We start from the raw sequence: 22,561 nt of genomic DNA on the forward strand, positions 1-22,561 counted from the left end.
GACACGGACACCGGGTAGACACGGACAGTGGCCAGACACGGACAGCAGCCAGACACGGACAGCAGCCAAACACGGACACCGGCCAGACATGGACACTGACCAGACACGGACACCGGCCAGACACGGACACCGGCCTGAAGACACTTTTTTTTTATAAATCTGTTGCTGTCATCTTTCAGAGATTCTGCAGTGTTTTTTTCCCTGTTCAAATGAATGGGACACAAAAATGTGAGTGAAAAGGCTGCAAAAAAGCAGAATATTTCCTGCCAACACTGTAGATCAATCCACAGCAAAAATGGTGAATGTGAACAGACACTACAGGGGATTTCTGAGAATGTAAAAATAATTAGCATGAAATGATAAATCCCCCGTGGCTCAAACAGCAATGCTCCGGGGGTCTCTGCCAGTCTTAGCATTGGGCTGCAGTGTTCTTGTGGCTCTGGGGGTGTCTGCCAGTCTTAGCACTGGGCTGCAGTGTTCTTGTGGCTCCGGGGGTCTCCACCAGTCTTAGCACTGGGCTGCAGTGGTCTTGTGGCTCTGGGGGGTTTCTGCCAGTCTCAGCAGTGTACTGAAGTGGTCTTGTGGCTTCGGGGGTCTCCGTCAGTCTCAGCACTGGGATGCAGTGGTCTTGTGGCTCCGGGGGTCTCCACCAGTCTTAGCACTGGGCTGCAGTGGTCTTGTGGCTCTGGGGGGTTTCTGCCAGTCTCAGCAGTGTACTGAAGTGGTCTTGTGGCTTCGGGGGTCTCCGTCAGTCTCAGCACTGGGCTGCAGTGGTCTTGTGGCTCCGGGGGTCTCCACCAGTCTTAGCACTGGGCTGCAGTGGTCTTGTGGCTCTGGGGGGTTTCTGCCAGTCTCAGCAGTGTACTGAAGTGGTCTTGTGGCTTCGGGGGTCTCCGTCAGTCTCAGCACTGGGCTGCAGTGGTCTTGTGGCTCCGGGGGTCTCCACCAGTCTTAGCACTGGGCTGCAGTGGTCTTGTGGCTCTGGGGGGTTTCTGCCAGTCTCAGCAGTGTACTGAAGTGGTCTTGTGGCTCTGGGGTTCTCCGTCAGCCTCAGCGCTGGGCTGCAGTGGTCTTGTAGGTCTGGGGGTCTCCGTCAGTCTCAGCACTGGTCTGCAGTGGTCTTGTAGGTCTGGGGGTCTCCGTCAGTCTCAGCACTGGGCTGCAGTGGTCTTGTGGCTCCGGGGGTCTCCGTCAGCCTCAGCACTGGTCTGCAGGGGTCTTGTGGCTTCACCTTATATTATAGCTGCAAAGTGAATAATAACCATCAGGGCCCCCGAACCATCGGCCACGGAGCCAGAGGGGATTTAGCAGAGTAGTTGGGGGACATGTAGGACTTGTTAATAATCACTTTTTATTCTGCTGTTTGTGAGGTAGGATGTAGAAAAAGACGGCAATTCTGCTAATGTTTTCTATTATGTGACTGTACGGCCCCTTCACACGACCTGTCATGTTTTTCACAGATGCCACGTGTCCCCTATTTGACCTACGGTGCTGCTCTCATGTCCGTGTTTTCCCAGCAGCACAGATGACAAAGGACCAATACAAGTCTATGGGTCCATGTAAACGTGCCGTCCGTGTGCTGTACATGTGCCGTCCGTGTGCTGTACATGTGCCATCCGTGTGCCGTCCGTGTGCTGTCTGTGTGCTGTACGTGTGCAGTCCGTGTGCTGTCCGTGTGCAGTAGATGTGCAGTCCGTGTGCTGTACGTGTGCAGTCCGTGTGCTGTACGTGTGCCGTCCGTGTGCTGTCCGTGTGCTGTAGATGTGCAGTCCGTGTGCTGTCCGTGTGCTGTACATGTGCCGTCCGTGTGCTGTACATGTGCCGTCCGTGTGCTGTACATGTGCTGTCCGTGTGCTGTACATGTGCCGCCTGTGTGCTGTACATGAGCCGTCCGTGTGCTGTACATGTGCCGTCCGTGTGCTGTACATGTGCCGTCCGTGTGCTGTACATGTGCCGTCCGTGTGCTGTACATGTGCTGTCCGTGTGCTGTACATGTGTCGTCCGTGTGCTGTACATGAGCCGTCCGTGTGCTGTACATGTGCCGTCCGTGCTTAACATGGAAAGTCTATGACAAGCTTTGTAATTCCATTATCCACACGGATGACCAAGATCAGAGTCTCATTATCCCGAGTAGAGAAGCTCCAGGGCCAAAGACCCCGCCTGGTCCTAACACGCAGGGGACCCGGAGTATCCAGCCACGGGGCCCGGATTCCCTCATTTGTGGCCCCAGCGTTTCTTGTAGAATAAATCCCTTTCTCACACAGTCCTGTAGTAATGACTTTGTTCTCACGTTTTGTAGGAGGGTTCGTCTGACTCCATCTTATGTTATCAGTATAAGTGCGAGAGATGAGAGACCGACGACCGCAGTTTTACCGTGCGTGTCCGGCGTCAGTTCTACAGTGTGAGAGATGCAGGGTCTGTGACCGAAGCTGGGGGTATACGGGTGTATACAGCGTACACAGGGGTGTGTGACTGAAGATGGTGGTATACAGAGTACACACACAGCTCCGCTCCTTACACCTCGTACACACACGGCTCCACTCCATACACCTTGTACACACACGGCTCTGCTACGTACACCTCGTACACACAGCTCCGCTCCGTACACCTCGTACACACACGGCTCCTCTCCGTAAACCTCGCACACACACATCTCCGCTCCGTACACCTCGCACACACGCGGTTCCGCTCCGAACACCTCATACACACATGGCTCCGCTCCGTACACCTCGTACACACACGGCTTCACTCCATACACCTCGCACACACACATCTCCGCTCCGTACACCTCGCATACACGCGGTTCCGCTCCGTACACCTCGTACACACATGGCTCCGCTCCGTACACCTCGTACACACACGGCTCCCCTCCATACACCTTGTACACACACGGCTCCGCTCCGTACACCTCGTACACACACGGCTCCGCTCCGTACACCTCATACACACACGGCTCCGCTCCGTACACCTCATACACACACGGCTCCACTCCGTACACCTCGTACACACACGGCTCCGCTCCGTACACCTCATACACACACGGCTCCGCTCCGTACACCTCATACACACACGGCTCCACTCCGTACACCTCGTACACACACGGCTCCGCTCCGTACACCTCATACACACACGGCTCCGCTCCGTACACCTCATACACACATGGCTCCACTCCGTACACATCGTACAGACGCGGCTCCGCTCCGTACACATCGTACACACACGGCTCCGCTCCTTACACCTCGTACACACGCGGCTCCGCTCCGTACACCTCGTACACACACGGCTCCGCTCCGTACACCTCGTACACACACGGCTCCGCTCCGAACACCTCGTACACACACGGCTCCGCTCCGTACACTTCATACACATGCGGCTCCGCTCCGTACACCTCGTACACACACAGCTCCGCTCCGTACACCTTGTACACACACGGCTCCGCTCCGTACACCTTGTACACACAGGGCTCTGCTACGTACACCTCGTACACACAGCTCCGCTCCGTACACCTCGTACACACACGGCTCCTCTCCGTAAACCTCGCACACACACATCTCCGCTCCGTACACCTCGCACACACGCGGTTCCGCTCCGAACACCTCATACACACATGGCTCCGCTCCGTACACCTCTTACACACACGGCTTCACTCCATACACCTCGCACACACACATCTCCGCTCCGTACACCTCGCATACACGCGGTTCCGCTCCGTACACCTCGTACACACATGGCTCCGCTCCGTACACCTCGTACACACACGGCTCCCCTCCATACACCTTGTACACACACGGCTCCGCTCCGTACACCTCGTACACACACGGCTCCGCTCCGTACACCTCATACACACACGGCTCCGCTCCGTACACCTCATAAACACACGGCTCCACTCCGTACACCTCGTACACACACGGCTCCGCTCCGTACACCTCATACACACATGGCTCCGCTCCGTACACCTCATACACACACGGCTCCACTCCGTACACATCGTACAGACGCGGCTCCGCTCCGTACACATCGTACACACACGGCTCCGCTCCTTACACCTCGTACACACGCGGCTCCGCTCCGTACACCTCGTACACACACGGCTCCGCTCCGTACACCTCGTACACACACGGCTCTGCTCCGAACACCTCGTACACACACGGCTCCGCTCCGTACACTTCGTACACATGCGGCTCCGCTCCGTACACCTCGTACACACACAGCTCCGCTCCGTACACCTCGTACACACACGGCTCCGCTCCGTACACCTCATACACACACGGCTCCGCTCCGTACACCTCGTACACACATGGCTCCGCTCCATACACCTCGTACACACAGGGCTCCGCTCCGTACACCTCGTACACACAGGGCTCCGCTCCGTACACCTCGTACACACACGGCTCCGCTCCGTACACCTCGTACACACAGGGCTCCACTCCGTACACCTCGTAGCCACCTCGAGGAACAGAGGCCGCTATCTGCAGACCGGATATAACTACAAGAGAAATGTGCTGTCTTCCAGGTGCAAAAATTAAAGATGTGTCTGACAGGATATCAGGACTCTTCAGACCTACAGATGACTACCCATTCCTGCTACTACATGTGGGGACAAATGACACCGCAAGAAACGACCTGGAAATCATCTGCAGAGACTTTGAAGACTTAGGCAAGAAAGTGAAAGAACTGGGAGCGCAGGTGGTCTTCTCTTCCATCCTCCCAGTGGATGGCCATGGAACAAGGAGGTGGAATAAGATTCTGCAGGTGAATAACTGGCTACGTCGATGGTGCCGTCAGCAACGATTTGGATTTCTGGATCACGGAGTGAACTACTTATACGATGGACTACTTGCTAGAGATGGGGTGCACCTTACGAAGACTGGAAAGCATGTATTTGGAAGTCGCCTTGCTACACTTGTAAGGAGAGCTTTAAACTAGAACAACATGGGAAGGGAAGCAAAAGACCAGAAAAAGCCATACACCTGACAAATGCTATTGAGAATTCTGCTATTAGAAGTGGAAAGGAAGAACAAAGACGAAAGAATCTAATTAATAAAAATATTGGAGAAAGAGAAACCAATCACAAACTAAAATGTTTCTATACTAATGCACAAAGCATGGGCAACAAACAAGGAGAATTGGAACTACTAACACAGGAACAGAAATATGATGTAATTGGAATCACTGAAACTTGGTGGGACAATACACATGATTGGAATACAAGACTAGAAGGATACAACTTATTTGCAAGAAACAGACTTGATAAACGAGGAGGGGGTGTCGCATTGTATGTTCGAAACGCGTATATCTGCACAGAGATTGAAGCTTCAGAGACTGGGAGTTCTGTGGAAACTGTTTGGGTAAGAATACAAGGACAGAACAATGGAAAGGACACCACTGTAGGCATTTACTACAGGCCGCCTGTGCAAGCCGAATATATAGATGAACTCTTTATGCATCAGATGGCCAAGTTCTCCAAAAAATATGACATAGTTGTCATGGGAGATTTCAACTATCCAGACATTTGTTGGGAATCTCTCTCAGGCAAAACTAACAGGTCAAGGAAATTCTTATCCTCTCTTGCTGACAACTTTATCTTCCAAAAGGTAAGGGAGAAAACAAGGGGAACTGCTACCTTGGATCTAATCCTTATAAACAGGGAGGAAATGGTTGAGGAGGTAAAAGTGGCTGGGACCCTAGGAGGTAGCGACCATGCTATTTTAGAATTTTGGATTACTAGAGGTGGAAGACCTGTGAAGACTCAGACGTCAAGGTTAGATTTCAGAAAGGCAGATTTTAAGGGATTCAGAAAGAGAATTGGAGGGATCCAATGGCTGGATATCCTTAAAGACAAAAATGTCCAGGAAGGATGGGAAATCTTGAAAAATGAAATTCTTAAAGCACAGTTGTTAACAATTCCGAAAAGAGGGAAGAATAGGAAGCATTTAAGGAAACCAGGATGGATGAACACAGAACTTAAGCACATGCTAAAAAGGAAGAAAAAAATGTTTATAAAATGGAAAGAGGGAGGCATATCTAAAGAAGAATATAATGCTGTCTGCAGAACCTGCAGGGCACAAATCAGATTAGCTAAAGCTGAAAATGAACTGAGGCTTGCAAGAGATGTCAAAAGCAATAATAAAGGATTTTGGGGATATGTCAAAAGTAAAAGAAAAGTCAAAGATGCTATAGGATTTTTACAGGATGAAAATGATGAAATGGTAAGACAGGATGTTGAGAAGGCTGAACTTTTAAATTCCTATTTTGCATCTGTTTTCTCTCAGAAAGGAAATGCAACATCAACTGTTATTCACTGTCCTATTAAGGGAATAGAAGAATCCAGGATATCTATAAACAGAAAGATAGTGAGGAAACACTTAGCTAACCTAAATGAATTCAAGTCTCCAGGTCCAGATGAATTACACCCCAGAGTACTGAAGGAGATAGCAGAAGAAATTTTTGAACCCCTCTCCATAATCTTTGAAAATTCTTGGAGAACAGGAGAAGTGCCAGAAGACTGGAGAAGAGCAAATGTTGTTCCTATCTTCAAAAAGGGGAAGAAGGTGGACCCAGGCAACTATAGGCCGGTGAGTCTGACTTCTATACCAGGAAAGATCTTTGAACAAATTATTAAACAACATGTATGTCAGTACCTGGATAAGAATGAAGTGATTAAACAGAGTCAGCATGGGTTTCTAACTAATAAGTCATGTCAGACTAACTTAATTTCCTTCTATGACGGTATCACTGATTGGGTGGATCAAGGAAATGCTGTAGATATAGTATATCTTGACTTCAGCAAAGCATTTGACAAAGTCTCTCATACAATCCTTATTGAAAAAATGACTAAGTATGGAATGGACAAGGCAACTGTTAGGTGGATTCATAACTGGCTTAGTGATCGGACCCAAAGAGTGGTCGTAAATGGCTGCACATCCGGTTGGAAGAATGTCTCAAGTGGGGTACCACAGGGCTCTGTCCTGGGCCCTGTATTGTTCAACATCTTTATCAACGATTTAGATGAAGGAATTGAGGGTAAACTGATTAAATTTGCTGATGACACAAAGCTAGGAGGGATAGCTAATACTAGAGAAGAGAGAGAGAGGATTCAAAAAGATTTAAATAAACTGGAGAAGTGGGCAGCAACTAACAGAATGGTTTTTAACAGGGAGAAATGCAAAGTACTACATCTGGGCAATAAAAATGAAAAAAGCATATATAGAATGGGAGGAATAGGGCTAAGTGACAGCACATGTGAAAAAGACTTGGGTATACTAATAGATCACAGACTGAATATGAGTCAACAGTGTGATGCAGCAGCAAAAAAGGCAAATGCAATTCTAGGATGTATTAACAGAAGCATACAGTCTAGATCACGTGAAGTCATTATTTCCCTCTACTCCTCTTTGGTCAGACCTCATCTGGAATATTGTGTCCAGTTTTGGGCACCACATTTTAAAAAAGACATCAACAAACTGGAGCAAGTTCAGAAAAGAGCGACCAGAATGGTGACCGGTCTGCAAACCCTGTCTTATGAGGAAAGGTTGCAGGATTTGGGAATGTTTAGTTTGCAAAAGAGAAGACTGAGAGGAGACTTAATAGCTGTCTACAAATATCTAAAGGGCTGTCACATTGTAGAAGGATCAACTTTATTCTCATTTGCACAAGGAAAGACTAGAAGCAATGGGATGAAACTGAATGGGAAGAGACACAGATTAGATATTAGAAAAAACTTTTTGACAGTTAGAGTGATCAATGAGTGGAACAGGCTGCCACGAGAAGTGGTGAGTTCTCCTTCAATGGAAGTCTTCAAACAGAGGCTGGACAGACATCTGACTGGGATGATTTAGCGAATCCTGCTTTGAGCAGGGGGTTGGACCAGATGGCCCAGGAGGTCCCTTCCAACTCTACGATTCTATGATTCTATGATTCTACACACGCGGCTCCGCTCCGTACACCTTGTACACACACGGCTTCGCTCCATACACCTTGTACACACACGGCTCTGCTCCGTACACCTCGTACACACACGGCTCTGCTACATCCACCCTGTAAACCCCTCCTGACCCCACACAGAAACTTCCCCTCATCCAGCACCATGGCAACCAGCACAGCAGAGTCCTGCACACACTGAGGCCCTGATCATGTGACCCCTGACTCCTCCCCTCCTGTGACCTCATCACAGGTCCTGTGCGCACAGAGCAACTGTAGAAATCTCCGGCCTCGGGGGTCTCACCAGACTTCGCTCTTTTCTTGCAGGGGCCGCAGTGGATTTCATCCTGGATCCATAGAGCTGAATAGAGGAGCGATGTTCCTTCACTCTGATGGGAATTGATGGTGACGTTTGTCCAACGTCCACGTTACCGAGTAAATCCCCCCAGGACTGCAGCCGGTAAAGACCCCGATATCCACAGGTGTCCCCTCTAATTGGGGGAAAGGGATCGAAAAGCCTCTTATCCCGAGGGGAAACCCTGTACATGGAGACATCGGCCTCAGATCTCTCCTGTCCTGTTCTTCCAGAAAAGCCTCAAACTTCTGTGTGTGACTCAGAGCTGAGATCTAACGTGAGAGAAGATTCCAGTGCGGGGAAGACGGGAAACCTTCATATAGACGGCCGGTGGGGATGGAGGCAGTGACCGACTCTGGCCACATCTGTCTCTAGAGCCGCAGTAGAAGATGAAGATGTCGTCCTCATCATGAAGGAGTTATTTCTCATGTCGCGTGTAATGAATATCTCCTGCAGTATTCCTAATGCCGATTCCAGTGTCGGTAATGAGACGAGAATTAGCGTTATGGAAGATGAGTCTATGAGGAACGTGTTCAGCTGCCGACTCCGAGGAGGAAACTGCTTGTTGTCTGTGGCCTAAATATATAGGTTTTATTAGTAGATGTCAGGGAAGAAAACTAAACCCTGTAAGATAATAAATCTCCTCATATGTTTCCCCTATTATCTCCAGTAATTGTATTATTACAGAGGATTCTTATGATGTTACATCGGATCATCTTCTTCTCATTCAGGTCTCTACAATATCGGATCCTCTCAGTGAAGATCTTCTACAGAAGAGAATTTTCCTGATTTACCCATCAAGGATGGATATGGACAGAGACAAGATGGCGGAGAGGATATTACACCTCACCCTAGAGATCCTCTTCCGTCTCACTGGAGAGGTGAGAGATTCTGATGACGTCACATTACATCATTCTTATCTACGGGAATAACAGATGGACAGAACTGGAGAGGTGAGGACTCTGGGAATGTCTGTAGTGAAATTTATTAATGTGTCTCTCCATAACCAGGAATACACAGTGGTGAAGAAGACCTCTAGTGATCGCTGTCAGGACCCTGTGTCTGAGGGATGGGGAAGACCCCTGAGCCCAATCACGGGGCCTCCACCTCACCCCCTGATCCATGAGGACATCAATGACCAGAAGATCCTAGAACTCATCTACAAGATGATTGAGCTGCTGACTGGAGAGGTGACACTGCTGGGAATGCTGGGACATTATACAGTAACACTATGAAGGGATCGGGGATGACGGTATCATTGTATGTGTCAGGTTCCTATAAGGTGTCAGGATGTCGCTGTCTATTTCTCCATGGAGGAGTGGGAGTATTTAGAAGGACACAGAGATCTGTACAAGGATGTCATGGAGGTTCCCCAGCCCCTCACATCACCAGGTAATAGATAGGACTAAATACACACGGCCTATAATTATCTGTATGTAGAGAATGAATTCAGTCCCTGTATGTGTTTCCTCCAGATCTATCCAGTAAGAGGACAACACCAGAGAGATGTCCCCGTCCTCTTCTTCCACAGGACTGTAAACAAGAAGATCCCAGTGCTCCTCAGGATCATCAGGTAGATGGAGAGAAGGTGTCAGGAGATCTCCCCTATGATGTGTAGACGGCTGTGAAGGTCTTGTGCTCAGTCTTGTTTTATCCACCAGTATTCTGTGTTTTATACTTGTGTAATGAGAACGGTGGAGATGGCAGGATTAGAGCTGATCATAGATGGGACTTCTCCATCTGTCGGTGACTTTTACAATATTTGTTTCAGGGTGAAGATCTGACCCATATTAATACTACAGAGACATATGTGAGGGGTGATGAGTGGTGTAAAGAGGAGATTCCCACATATGACTACCCAGGTGAGTAGTAACCACTGAATGCAGAGAAGTCACAGATTCCTCTCAGTCACCGGCTGTGGCTGCTTTATCGGTGGTGTAGTCCGGCCGTATTACCATGATCACCATTTTGCCTCTAGACCACAACATTCTCCTCCACCCAAAACTGTTCAAATGACTTTGATACAGGAAAGATATATATCTTTGTACCGTGTTAGCCAGTAGATAGAAGAATATTCAGAATTGAGAGTCCTCAGTGGTTGATACCTTTTAATGGCTAACTGAAAAGATGGTAACACATTGCAAGCTTTTGAGACTCCTCAGGTCTCCTCATCAGGATATACTAATACAACATCTGAAAAATCACATATTTATACACAAAACAAAACAGAAATAATGCAATAGATAAGACAAGTGACATTTAGCAGAATTGTCATTATGGGAGAGGTATAAACATAAATATTGGAAGAGTTCATAGATAAGGAGTGTGAAAGTTTTATTGCCCTCTGATTGGGGTCTAGTTCTGTGTTGTGTGATGACCCCAGAAGGTCTGAAGAGCAAATTCCTTAATTGATGTAAAAAGACATAAATCCATGTGACACATTCATTCCTGCACTGAGTGTGTCAAAAGATGTCACAAATTTATACTCCCAGACCCTCCTGTCTCTCTGAGAGTTGAAGTTACCATTTAATACAAGTAATTTAATGTCCATCATGCTATGACCGGGGATACAAAAATGTTTGCCACAGGTAGATCCCTTCTTTTTTCTCTTATTGTGTGGCGATGAGAATTCATCCTTATTCTCAGTTTTTGCCCGCTCTCCCCCACATACAGACCCCCAGTTGGACATTTAGTACAAATAATTAAGTACACCCCATTAGATGTGATGCAGGTGAAAGTACCTGGGATCTTGTAGTCCTGATGTGAGGTGGGGATCTTTATCTTGCCTGTGGTTATTATAAATGGACAGGCTTTACATTTTTTCTGGTTGCAAGGAAAGGTTCCTGCAGCTGTTGAGGACAGGGAGCTTCTGACAATGACGCTTCTTAGATTAGGGGGCTGCCTAAAACACAGCAGTGGGGGGTCTGGAAACATGGATTGTAATCGGGCATCTTTTTGTAGTAAAGGTTGTAATTTCCGTGCCGCTCCCCTTAGCACCTCCAGATTTGGGTTGTAGGTGACCACTAGAGGCTCCCGGTTATTCTCTTCTTTAGCTTTGTAATGTGGCAGGTGATTCCTTGATATTCTGGTGGCTCTTTTAATTTGGTTTTCAATTGTTCTTGGATGGTAGCCCTGACTCAAAAAGGTCTTTCTGAGGCGACCAAGGTGTTTGTCTCTATCCATGGGGTTGGAACATATGTTATATATTGTTAACGTATGATATTCCGATCACGCTCAGTAATGCAATACAATGAGTGCGTGGAAAACACTGGACTGCACTCCGATGACACAATGGAGAAGCGTTTGTTCTCCATCATTGCCTCAGTGTTCTCTGATTTTCTCATCCTAGACAATCGGACCACACTGTGCTGACACTCGGGTCAGATCCTGATCCAAGTGTCAGCTGTACAGTAGAATTGGCCGATTCTCTCAGATCAGGGAATATATATGGCCGTCTGCATTGGCCCTTAGAAGTCCATACAATCACAAAATTGGCGCAAAAAGCATGAATCCATGCATAAATAATTCACCACAGAATCATATTATTACTTTTGTGGTAACAACAAATGTTGACCCCACACAATAGTGTATACTTGTTAAAAATTTATATTTTATTGCACAAAAAGACACAAAAATATATACACATGAAAAGTGATGGAACATAACACCAAACACCAAACACCAAAATTCACCAAAGAAAAAGTAAGGGGGTAAAAGAACAATGCACCTGATATCCTACAGATCATCACCTTGCAATGGTAAAACATTTGCTGGCCACATCATTTGTATTATGACATTTCATTGCTGCATAAAAGCAGCTATATCCAATTATCCCAAAAATGAACCTCAATTGAGGTAAAATTAATGCCGGTGAATATAATAAAGGCTAGACAATTCTATACCTGTAAATGCGGGTGGAGATGCCTGGACGTCCCTCGACCCCAACGCGCGTTTCGCACTGCTTCTTCGGGAGGCGTGTCAGGGCAGGGGGAGATCCGATTTATATACCAGTACCACGTGTGCATAATCATTAAAAGTTGCGCAAACCTGCGTTCACTATGTCCACCATAATAGATCTCTACTGGCGCCTGCGCAGAAAACAATTGTACCGTTGTGGGGGATCAGTGGTGGCGCCTGCGCAGCATAGGTCTATAGTCACTATACCAAATGATCAGCTGCGCCTGCGTGCGATGAACACCAAAGGTCCTGCTCAAATCCCAATACTGAGGTGTTTATGACGCATGCGCTGCATCACGTGGGACATAGAGTCCAATGGGAATAATACTTTGCGGTCACATGATAAGGCATCGCCAGGTCCTATGTGGAGATGTGCGCACCTAATTCATGAACAGACCGCTTTGCATTTTCCACCGTCCCCGTATACCATGCATGCGTGCTACCACAAATGGGTGGGCATGAAATAACACGACCACAATTCCATCATATCATATTAGTGAATACATAGCTATAATAAAGTGACGGTGCAATTAAAGTATCAATCAGTAAATCGATAAAAGAGCTATGTCCAAATATTCATATCTAGTGCAAACATGAACTTGATTATGATATTCCAATGCCCTGTCAATATCAAAAAAGTATATATAACGTTTATACGCTGTACTAGGATTAACCAATACATTTGTTATTAATATCACATGATAATATTCCTCAGCAATATCAGACTTTTGATTATAGTATTTAACTGACCTGACAATATCAAAAACTATACATAATATTTGAATGCCGTACTAGAATGGTATTATTAATATCGCATAGCGGTATCACTCAGCAACATCACCACTCAAGTGCAAAGCACAAGAGATGATAATGTCACACAAGGCGTCACTGCTGCGGTGTCAACCAAAAACAGCATAACACAAGATCTCATGGTCATTTCATATCCATAATGGCATCCATCCATCTATTAGTGCAGGACAACGAAACCCCATCGTAAAAAATCCTCTTCATGATCCCATCTGAGGAAAGATGTACATCATTCTGCGATATGAACAGGAGTGGAGGCAGGAGTACTAAACATAAAAATAAATACAATTAAAGAGAGACACACAAACTAATTGACACATTAAAACCCCCTACCCTCAAAGTAGCCTAAAGTTATCAGAGATAAGCGCTAAAGCCAAAGCTTTCATCTAGACCCTGGGGTGTGAGGGTCCCCAGCCTATAAATCCATTGACATTCTTTTTTGGCCAGTATTTTAGACACATCCCCCCCCTCTAGGGCCAAGGGTCACCTGTTGTGAGTTCATTTTTCCCTTCACTGGTGAGGTCTGATGAACTCCCTCCTCTGGTGAAGGAAGGTAGTGAGACTGATTACCAAACACCTGGGCAGCTAGATGATGACTGGATGGCTGGAATTGACAACTGGATATAAGGCAGCCGACGCCCTTCTGCCTTGCTGGTGATCCTGCTGGATTCTTGGAGACCAGTCTGATTCCTGCGTCTCAAAGCTAAGTTTTTCTGCTCTGCTTTGTACACTTCAGTTTTGTTTTTGTTTTGCCTTGTTTTTTGGGAGTTCTGCCATCCCCGGCCGGGGGTGAGCTGAATTCCATTTTTGTCTCTGATCTGTTGATCTTTTGCTCTGTCTTCAGAATATACCTGAGTGCTGATATAGTCTTTTGAAGCCTAGCGACTTCAGGGCCTGTTTTCCTATCAGTCGGTTGGCACATTTTGGATAGGGTTTTTGCGGATGGCAGACAGCGGCTTTCCTATCCTGTCCTATTTAGTTAGCTTGGGCCCCATCATTTGCTCAACCTATCTTTCTATCTGTGTTAGTGTTTTCATCTTGCTTCACCGTCATTATATGTTGGGGGCTGCCTATTGCTTTGGGGTCTGCTCTGGGGCAGTTTAGATTTCCCTTTCTGTCTTTAGGCTATGTAGTTCTCCGGCTGTGATCGAGGGGTCTAGGGCACCGTAGGAACCCCCCACGGCTACTGCTAGTTGTTGTGGATAGGTTCAGGGGTCTGCAATCCGATAGCTGCCAACCTCTCTGGTTTTTCTGGACTTAGCTAGTATTTTGTTTTTTCCTCCTTTGGTGACTCATCATAACACATAACACCATATCAATCCCCTTCACCTTAAACAGTCTAGAATTACATTGATGGTACTTCCTGAAATGCCTAGGAAGGGTCTTTAGAGAGCTGATGACAGTGGCTGTTTTAGCTTTCTGAATGTCTAAACAGTGCTCACGGTCACGAACTTTGAGCTCATGACTGCATACCTATGCAAATTTTTCCACAGGGACACTCTGCATAATACACAACCCCCTTATATGAACAGGTGATATTGACCATACTGTCAAATTTTCTAGACTGGTCAAAGTTAGAGAAACTAAAGCCCTTTTTCATATTAGCACAACCCTTGCAAAACCCGCAAGGGAAAAACACCTTACGTTCTGAGTTTTTCTTATTTTTTTCTTTTCTTTTGGGGTCATATGCACTGTGGACCAATATATCCCGCAGGTTGGGGGCCCTTCTTGCCACAAAAGATGGTGCATCTGGCAAGCATTGTTTAAGAATGGGATCAGTGAGAAGGATTTTCCAGTGTTTGTCAATAATCCCTCTCAATTCCGGCCACCTTATAATTGGTTATAATTGTTATAATTGGTAATAAACCTTACCTGCTTGCCCCCCTCATCACACGACACCAGGGGCTGATTTTTGTGAAGAAGTGATTCTCTTGGCGTATTTTTGGCTCTATTATATCTTCGATCTTGGAACCGTTTTTTAAGAATACTGGATTGTTCCTCAAACTGAGGATCTTCCGAACAAATCCTCCTGATACACAGAAACTAGCCAATTGGTATGCCTTGAATTGTTGATTTAGGATGAGCGGAGGACGCATGCAGTAAGGAATTAGTTGATGTTGGTTTACGAAAAACCGTGGTAGACAAACTTCCATCAGGGAGCACTGAAATGGATAAATCCAAGAAATCGATCTTTCGTCCAAATTTATAAGAGAGTCTGATATTTTGATCGTTATCATTAAGTGCATTCATAAATGTCTCAAGGTCCACAACTGGACCCTCCCAGATGAACAAAATATCATTGATATAACGAATCCAGTTGTGGACCCGATCAACATTAGGGATCTCCTCACCTTGGAAGATGGATCATTCCCAGGCCCCCATAAACAAATTTGCATAAGAGGGGGCGCACGAGGCCCCCATTGCTGTTCCTCTTTGCTGCAAAAATATCTTCCCATCGAAAGTGAAGGCATTATGAGTAAGGATAAACCTCAACAGTTTCAAGATAAAGGAGGACATATCTCCATTCAAGTTACTATGACTCAAATATTTCTCTACTGCCTTCAATCCGTCTGAATGACCGATAGAAGAATATAATGCCTCCATATCTGCGGTGACAAGTACCGTTTCCTCAGTAAGTTGAATGCTCTCCAAATGACCCTAAGCTGCGTTAGTGTCTTTAATAAAAGAGGGCAGTTGTGTCACAAGAGGTTTCAAAAAGTGATCCACAATATCACACGCTATTTCACAAAGGCCATCATTAGCTGCAATAATCGGCCTCCCAGGTGGGTTAAGGGGGTCCTTATGCACCTTTGGAATTAAATAAAAGGTTGCAAGCTTGGGACAACATTTTTCATAAATCCTTAGAAATCCATGTAGCCGCACGCTCCGGTCCAAGTGCCGGTTGCAGTGCCGGGTGTTGTTTCTCGCATCACACACCCTAGTGTGACCCCGGCCTTAGAATGATTCTTGTACTCAGCGTTTGCAGGGTGCTGTAGCCTAGTGTTTGTATCTAGGGTATGTGCACACAGTTTTATTTCAGGGGCAGAGCTGCTTCAGGAAAGTGTCTCCAGTCTTTTACCTGAAGGCGCCATGTCTTTTGTGCCACCGGCGTCTTTTCTCGATAGTTTCTATTATAGTTGCAGGTGACAGAATGTGCTACTTGTATTAATGGCCTCAGTTTCCAAGCACTGAAGCAGATAAAAGACGTAACAGACGGAGCGGGTACAGCAATGTGGTTTTCCATTGCCGTGCACTAAGTTCATGTTTAGCGGCAGGTTTGTGGCGCTTCTTCAATCCGCCTGACAAAGATGTGTGTACATCCCCTTACCTTGGTTCTGCAGCCACAAAATACAGGCATCCCAGCATGAAAGCCATCTGTCCAATCTCTGCTGCTTCTATAAGGAAGGCAAGGCAGCGATAACCTGGTTAATGAGTCACTACACATGGGCCGGTGATGGGAGCGGCCCCCAGACGGGAACTTTAGTGATTTTCACGTTTGAAAAAACTAAATGAATGAAAATCTTCTCCTGTACATCACAGTGTTAATCCGCGCAGAGTGTGCACTGGGGCGATCTATGTGGGATCTGTGATCGGCGCAGGTTCAGAGACTTGTGGAGGGGACTGTGTCTGTGACAATGATAAAAAATGAAAATGTCTCTGATTTTTATTTGGGGAGACACAGTGTCAAAGAACATGAGCCTGTGAGCAGCACCATAGACTATAATGGAAGAGAACTAATGAAAACCACAGAGAGAACATGGACGTGAGAAACGGCCGTCTGACTGAGACTTTCCTGTCATTACTGTGCTCCAGCATGTCCACGACCACCGACCAGCCATATACACGTCAGTCAGTGTCCTCTACGGCCTGTTCACACAGGAGGACGCACTTCTCTGTGCACACAGCGACTGGTAATTTGTTCTGTGCACGTAGACTGTCCTGTTCTCAGGAGCGCATGTCCTGTTTACCCCGAGCAATGTGCCACCAAGAACCTGGATTTTTAAGCCGTGACTAATAATCATTTTTCCTTCCATCAGGTGATTACTGACCTATTGAAATGAGCCGATAATCAGGAAGCCGCGCTCTTACAATCCCACATTTCATGATTATTGGCTCATCTAAAGTGGCCATAATTCAGTGGCTGTCAGCTCTGCAGATCACAACACTAAACGTTGTGATTGTAGGCCGCGGACCTGTATTAGACTATCTAGAGAGCAAGATTACAGAGGGTACAAGACGTGGGCCTGTGGTCTTACAAATGCCAGGGCTGAATTTCACTCCCAGTCCGGCCCTGGTTACATGGAAAATAAAGACACAGCCAGAATAAAGCCTTTTATTAGAAATAAAACAAAACACAGTTTTCCTTTTTTATTTAAAAATATCAAACACCGTTATACTCACCTAACGGCTATTTCCACCGGAGACCTCGTTCTGCAATAAAAATAAAATACAACACTATACCATATCTGTCTGTCGCTCTGTCCCACGCCGTAATCCATGTCTGGGGGATAATTAGTTTTCAACCTGGACGGTGCCAAGATGCAACCATGCAGGCAGAGAACCACTGGTGAATGAGCTGCTGCAAGCGCAGCATCATTGACCAGCAGTGACATCATCGAGGTTTCCAGCCAGGCTGAACTGCAGTGACCTCAGGACTGTGGGAAATAGCCAGTGATGAGGTCACCACAGTTCAAGCTAAGTGATGTCACAGCAGATCACCGTGAGAATTCTGTTTGTTATTTTTTAGTAAAAAACAAAAACTGCGTTTTGTTTTATTTCTAATAAAAGACTTTATTCTGTGTCTTTATTTACCATATAACTATAGGATTAGTAATGGAGAGGTGTCTTCTAGACACCTCTTCATTACTAAGCTGTGGGCTTGATGTCACCTGTCAATACAAGGGTGATATCAACCCCACAAATATGAACCCCACTTGCCATCACTGTAAGGCAAGTGGGAAGACCCGGGCAAAGCACCAGAATTGGCGCATCTAATAGATGCGTCTTTTCTGGGCAGCTGCAGGCTGCTATTTTTAGCCTGGGAATACCAGCCCCCAGTTTTCAGCTTTAGCGAGGCTGGTAGCCAAATAGGAAAAAAATGGATCTTAAAAATTATTTTCCAGCTTCGCACTATACCCTACATACGTTTGTACACTACTGTCTGGGCACATGGCAGTGTTCAGAAGGGAAGGAGCGCCATTTAGCTATTTGAATGCAGATCGAGCTGGAATAGTTTGCAGACACAATGTATTCGGAGCACTGTTCGTGGTCACCTGGCAGCTCAAAAGATGTCCACCATGAACATTCTTGGCTCTAATAGCTGTCTACAAATATCTAAAGGGCTGTCACATTGTAGAAGGATCAACTTTATTCTCATTTGCACAAGGAAAGACTAGAAGCAATGGGATGAAACTGAATGGGAGGAGACACAGATTAGATATTAGAAAAAACTTTTTGATAGTTAGAGTGATCAATGAGTGGAACAGGCTGCCACGAGAAGTGGTGAGTTCTCCTTCAATGGAAGTCTTCAAACAGAGGCTGGACAGACATCTGACTGGGATGATTTAGCGAATCCTGCTTTGAGCAGGGGGTTGGACCAGATGGCCCAGGAGGTCCCTTCCAACTCTATGATTCTATGATTCTATCTTCTCTGCTTTCCATATCCCAAGGATTGCCTTGCTTAACGCCCTTTAACATCCTCACATGGAATCTAGACTTACACAGGGACCCCTTGACTTGGACCATGGTGTTACCTGCTATTCTGTGGTGTTAGATGGCAAGAAGAATAGTCAGGTAGCTGGGTCAGAACCAGAAGGACAGAATACAGAATCAGAAGACACAAGAGTAGTCAGTAAACGGGCCACGGTCACAGCAGGAAACAAATGCACAAGCCGCAAGCTGAGCACAGAGGACTGAACCAGAGGAGAACAGCGCTGTATCTGGCAGATTCCGGCCATGTGCTTTGCGCTTTAGTAGGGTGTGGTACTTTCCAATTGGCTGAAGTAGGGAGCAGATTACTCCAGCTGGACAGCAGGAACAGATCCCAGATGAGGTTGGACACACCATATGCAGAAGCCCTAATATAACTAAATGCCAGAAAACCAGAATAGTAGAAATCCCCATAAAGTGATTCCATTTTATAAATTAATTCACTGAGGGTTATAATCCTTAGGAGGAGTGAATATTTTGACGCCACAGCCACTTTCTGGAAATTAACACGCAGTGGATGTTGGAGAGTGAAAATTACACATTTGCCATTTTCTTACCCAGCACATAGTGCCCAGATTGTGCTCCAGGAGACACCGCAAATTAAGTGGGTTCTTCTCACTATAATATTGCTAAATACAGGGATCCTAAATGTTGTTTGCGCACACTGCAAGACTCCGAAGTGAGAGCGGATTTTGCTGGATTGGTTTATAGAAACCTTGTTGCTTTTCAACAGCCTTTGAGCCACTAATAGTGTGGGAACCTCTTTTTCCATTGACAGATGATGGACCTGAGTGGGGACTTGTTTTTTGTGAGATGAGAATTGGTATTATTTTCGTCTACATAACATTGATTGGTTTCTTTATATTTGATATTTGGGAGGCAGAATGAACAAACAGTTGAACACCACACACTACTGGTTCATCCAACAAGGTTTTCTATTAGACTGTGAACTGTCATTGTCTTGGTAAATAATTAAAGTTTTTTTACATAAACTGTCCACAAAAATGGCAAGCTAAGCAGAAATGTTCAAAAATATAAAACTCAAGGATATTTTATTAAAAAGTAATATTTTTTTTATCTTAGCAGATGAGTGTACCAGGAGATCAGAGGGACAGCTGACATCTTCAACTTTTAAATCAGATGATCTTGAGATCCTACAAGATACAACTGAAGTAATTGCTATTACTCCAGATATACCATCATCTATTCACAGCAAAGATCTGTCATTTGATTCTATGAAACAGGTCCCATCTTCTGATTCATTACCGATTATAAAGGAAAATCAAAGTCACAAAAGAGGCATTAAAAAACAAACTGCTTCTAAAGTAAAGAAGTCATTTTCATGTTCAGAATGTGGGAAATATTTTACACGGAAATCATGTTTTGTTACTCACCATAGAACTCACACAGGGGAGAAGCCCTTTTCCTGTTCAGAATGTGGAAAATGTTTTAACCAGAAATGGAATCTTGTTAGACACCAAATAACTCACACAGGGGAGAAGCCTTTTTCATGTTCAGAATGTGGGAAGTGTTTTAATCTTAACTCAAAATTGGTTAGGCACCAGAGAGCTCACACAGGGGAGAAGCCTTTTTCTTGTTCAGAATGTGAGAAATGTTTTAATCAGAAATCAGACTTTGTTGTTCACCAGAGAATTCACACAGGAGAGAAGCCTTTTTCATGTTCAGAATGTAGGAAATGTTTTAAACAGAAATCAGAACTTGTTACTCACCAGAGAATTCACACAGGGGAGAAGCCTTTTTTCTGTTCAGAATGTGAGAAATGTTTTAATCAGAAATCAGACCTTGTTGTTCACCAGAGAACTCACACAGGAGAGAAGCCTTTTTCATGTTCAGAATGTGGGAAATGTTTTAATCTTAACTCAAAATTGGTTAGGCACCAGAGGACTCACACAGGGGAGAAGCCTTTTTCCTGTTCAGAATGTGAGAAATATTTTATTCAGAAATCAGACCTTGATGCTCACCAGAGAATTCACACAGGGGAGAAGCCTTTTTCATGTTCAGAATGTAGGAAATGTTTTAAACAGAAATCAGAACTTGTTACTCACCAGAGAATTCACACAGGGGAGAAGCCTTTTTTCTGTTCAGAATGTGAGAAATGTTTTAATCAGAAATCAGACCTTGTTGTTCACCAGAGAACTCACACAGGAGAGAAGCCTTTTTCATGTTCAGAATGTGGGAAATGTTTTAATCTTAACTCAAAATTGGTTAGGCACCAGAGGACTCACACAGGGGAGAAGCCTTTTTCCTGTTCAGAATGTGAGAAATATTTTATTCAGAAATCAGACCTTGATGCTCACCAGAGAATTCACACAGGGGAGAAGCCTTTTTCATGTTCAGAATGTGAGAAATGTTTTAATCATAACTCAAAATTGGTTAGGCACCAGAGGACTCACACAGGGGAGAAGCCTTTTTCCTGTTCAGAATGTTTGAAATGTTTTATCCAGAAATCAGATTTAGTTAAGCACCAGAGAACCCACACAGGGGAGAAGCCTTTTTCCTGTTCAGAATGTTTGAAATGTTTTATCCAGAAATCAGATTTAGTTAAGCACCAGAGAACTCACACAGGGGAGAAGCCTTTTTCATGTTTAGAATGTGGGAAATGTTTTATCTGGAAAACGCATATTGATGGTCACCAGAGAGCAAACACAGGGGAGAAGCCTTTTTCCTGTTCAGAATGTGGGAAATATTTTAACTGGAAAGAGCATTTTGTAAGACATCAGAGCAGTCACACAGAGGAGAAACCTTTTACATTTTCTTAATGTGGGAAATATTTTACTCGGAAATCAACTGTTAATAAACATCAGAGACGTCACATAGGGGAGAAGCCTTTTTTTGTTCAGAATGTTGGAATCATTTTAACCAAAATTACATCATCTTAAAGGGGTTTTCTCTTGTCATTCCTCTTGTTTGCTGACAAAAAGATAAAATTAAACTTTATTACTTCCAAATGTAAAACTATACCAATAATTCACCCCCTGAAGGTTAGTCAATAGGTGACTAATAGAAAAAACATATATCCCACATCTCAGTATATAGGGTGAGGTGATGTATACACACTCACTCTCCAAGCCTCTCATTTCTATGCGTTTCATCGTCCTCTCCAAAGACGACTCATAAGGAGACTTTATTTAATATTGACCTATATTCAAGTGAGACTAGACAAAAAAACTAAAATCCTGTATCATGTTATCCGAAACAGTCAGAAAACTAGCCACATACTGGCAGATCCCAGACCTCAGACTATATACTGTGTAAGTTTATAAGCCCCTCCAGTGTCAGGAATTGATAGTATGTGATAATACAGTATCATTCTTGTGTTTTCCTCCTATAGGGACTGCCCTAGTTTGGTAATGTAACTGCTGATAATTAGTAGTGCAGACAAATTGTCCTAGACTAAACTCAGTCTTCAGACGGCCCAATATGTACCACTCAGGGAAAACTCACCTGCTCCAAAGATCATTAGCAGCTTCTAACTAATGGCCATGCTGCGGTCTGTCAGGGAATGAGTGCAATATCGGTATAAAGACTAGGGATATGTGCAGTCATAATGTCTGGGAGATCTGTGCCATTATTTAGTATGAATATGGAAATTATCTCTGAGAGGTAAGTGTTCCCTGAGTGGTATATACAGTATTGTCACATACTATCTATTCCTGACACTGGAGGGGCTTATAAACTTACACAGTATATAGTCTGAGGTCTGGGGTCTGCCAATATGGGGCTAGTTTTCTGACTGTTTCGGATAACATGATACATGATTTTAGGGTTTTCTTTGTCTAGTCTCGCTTGAAT

At 45.2% G+C, this 22,561-nt stretch overlaps 1 protein-coding gene across 1 annotated transcript; it reads left to right on the forward strand.

The window, feature by feature from the left end:
• The first annotated feature begins 2,100 nt into the window (after window positions 1–2,100).
• Window positions 2,101–21,581, forward strand: LOC141082472 (uncharacterized). Its single transcript, XM_073566412.1, has 3 exons — window positions 2,101–2,187; window positions 10,047–10,137; window positions 19,835–21,581. Exons 1-3 carry the CDS (start codon window positions 2,101–2,103, stop codon window positions 21,526–21,528), a joined length of 1,872 nt encoding a protein of 623 aa, XP_073422513.1. The 3' UTR covers window positions 21,529–21,581.
• Window positions 21,582–22,561: the final 980 nt, after the last annotated feature.

Source organism: Dendrobates tinctorius, unplaced genomic scaffold (assembly GCF_039654945.1).
Source record: "Dendrobates tinctorius isolate UK_male_01 unplaced genomic scaffold, ASM3965494v1 ptg000017l, whole genome shotgun sequence".
In the NCBI taxonomy this organism is placed as follows: Eukaryota; Metazoa; Chordata; class Amphibia; order Anura; family Dendrobatidae; genus Dendrobates; species Dendrobates tinctorius.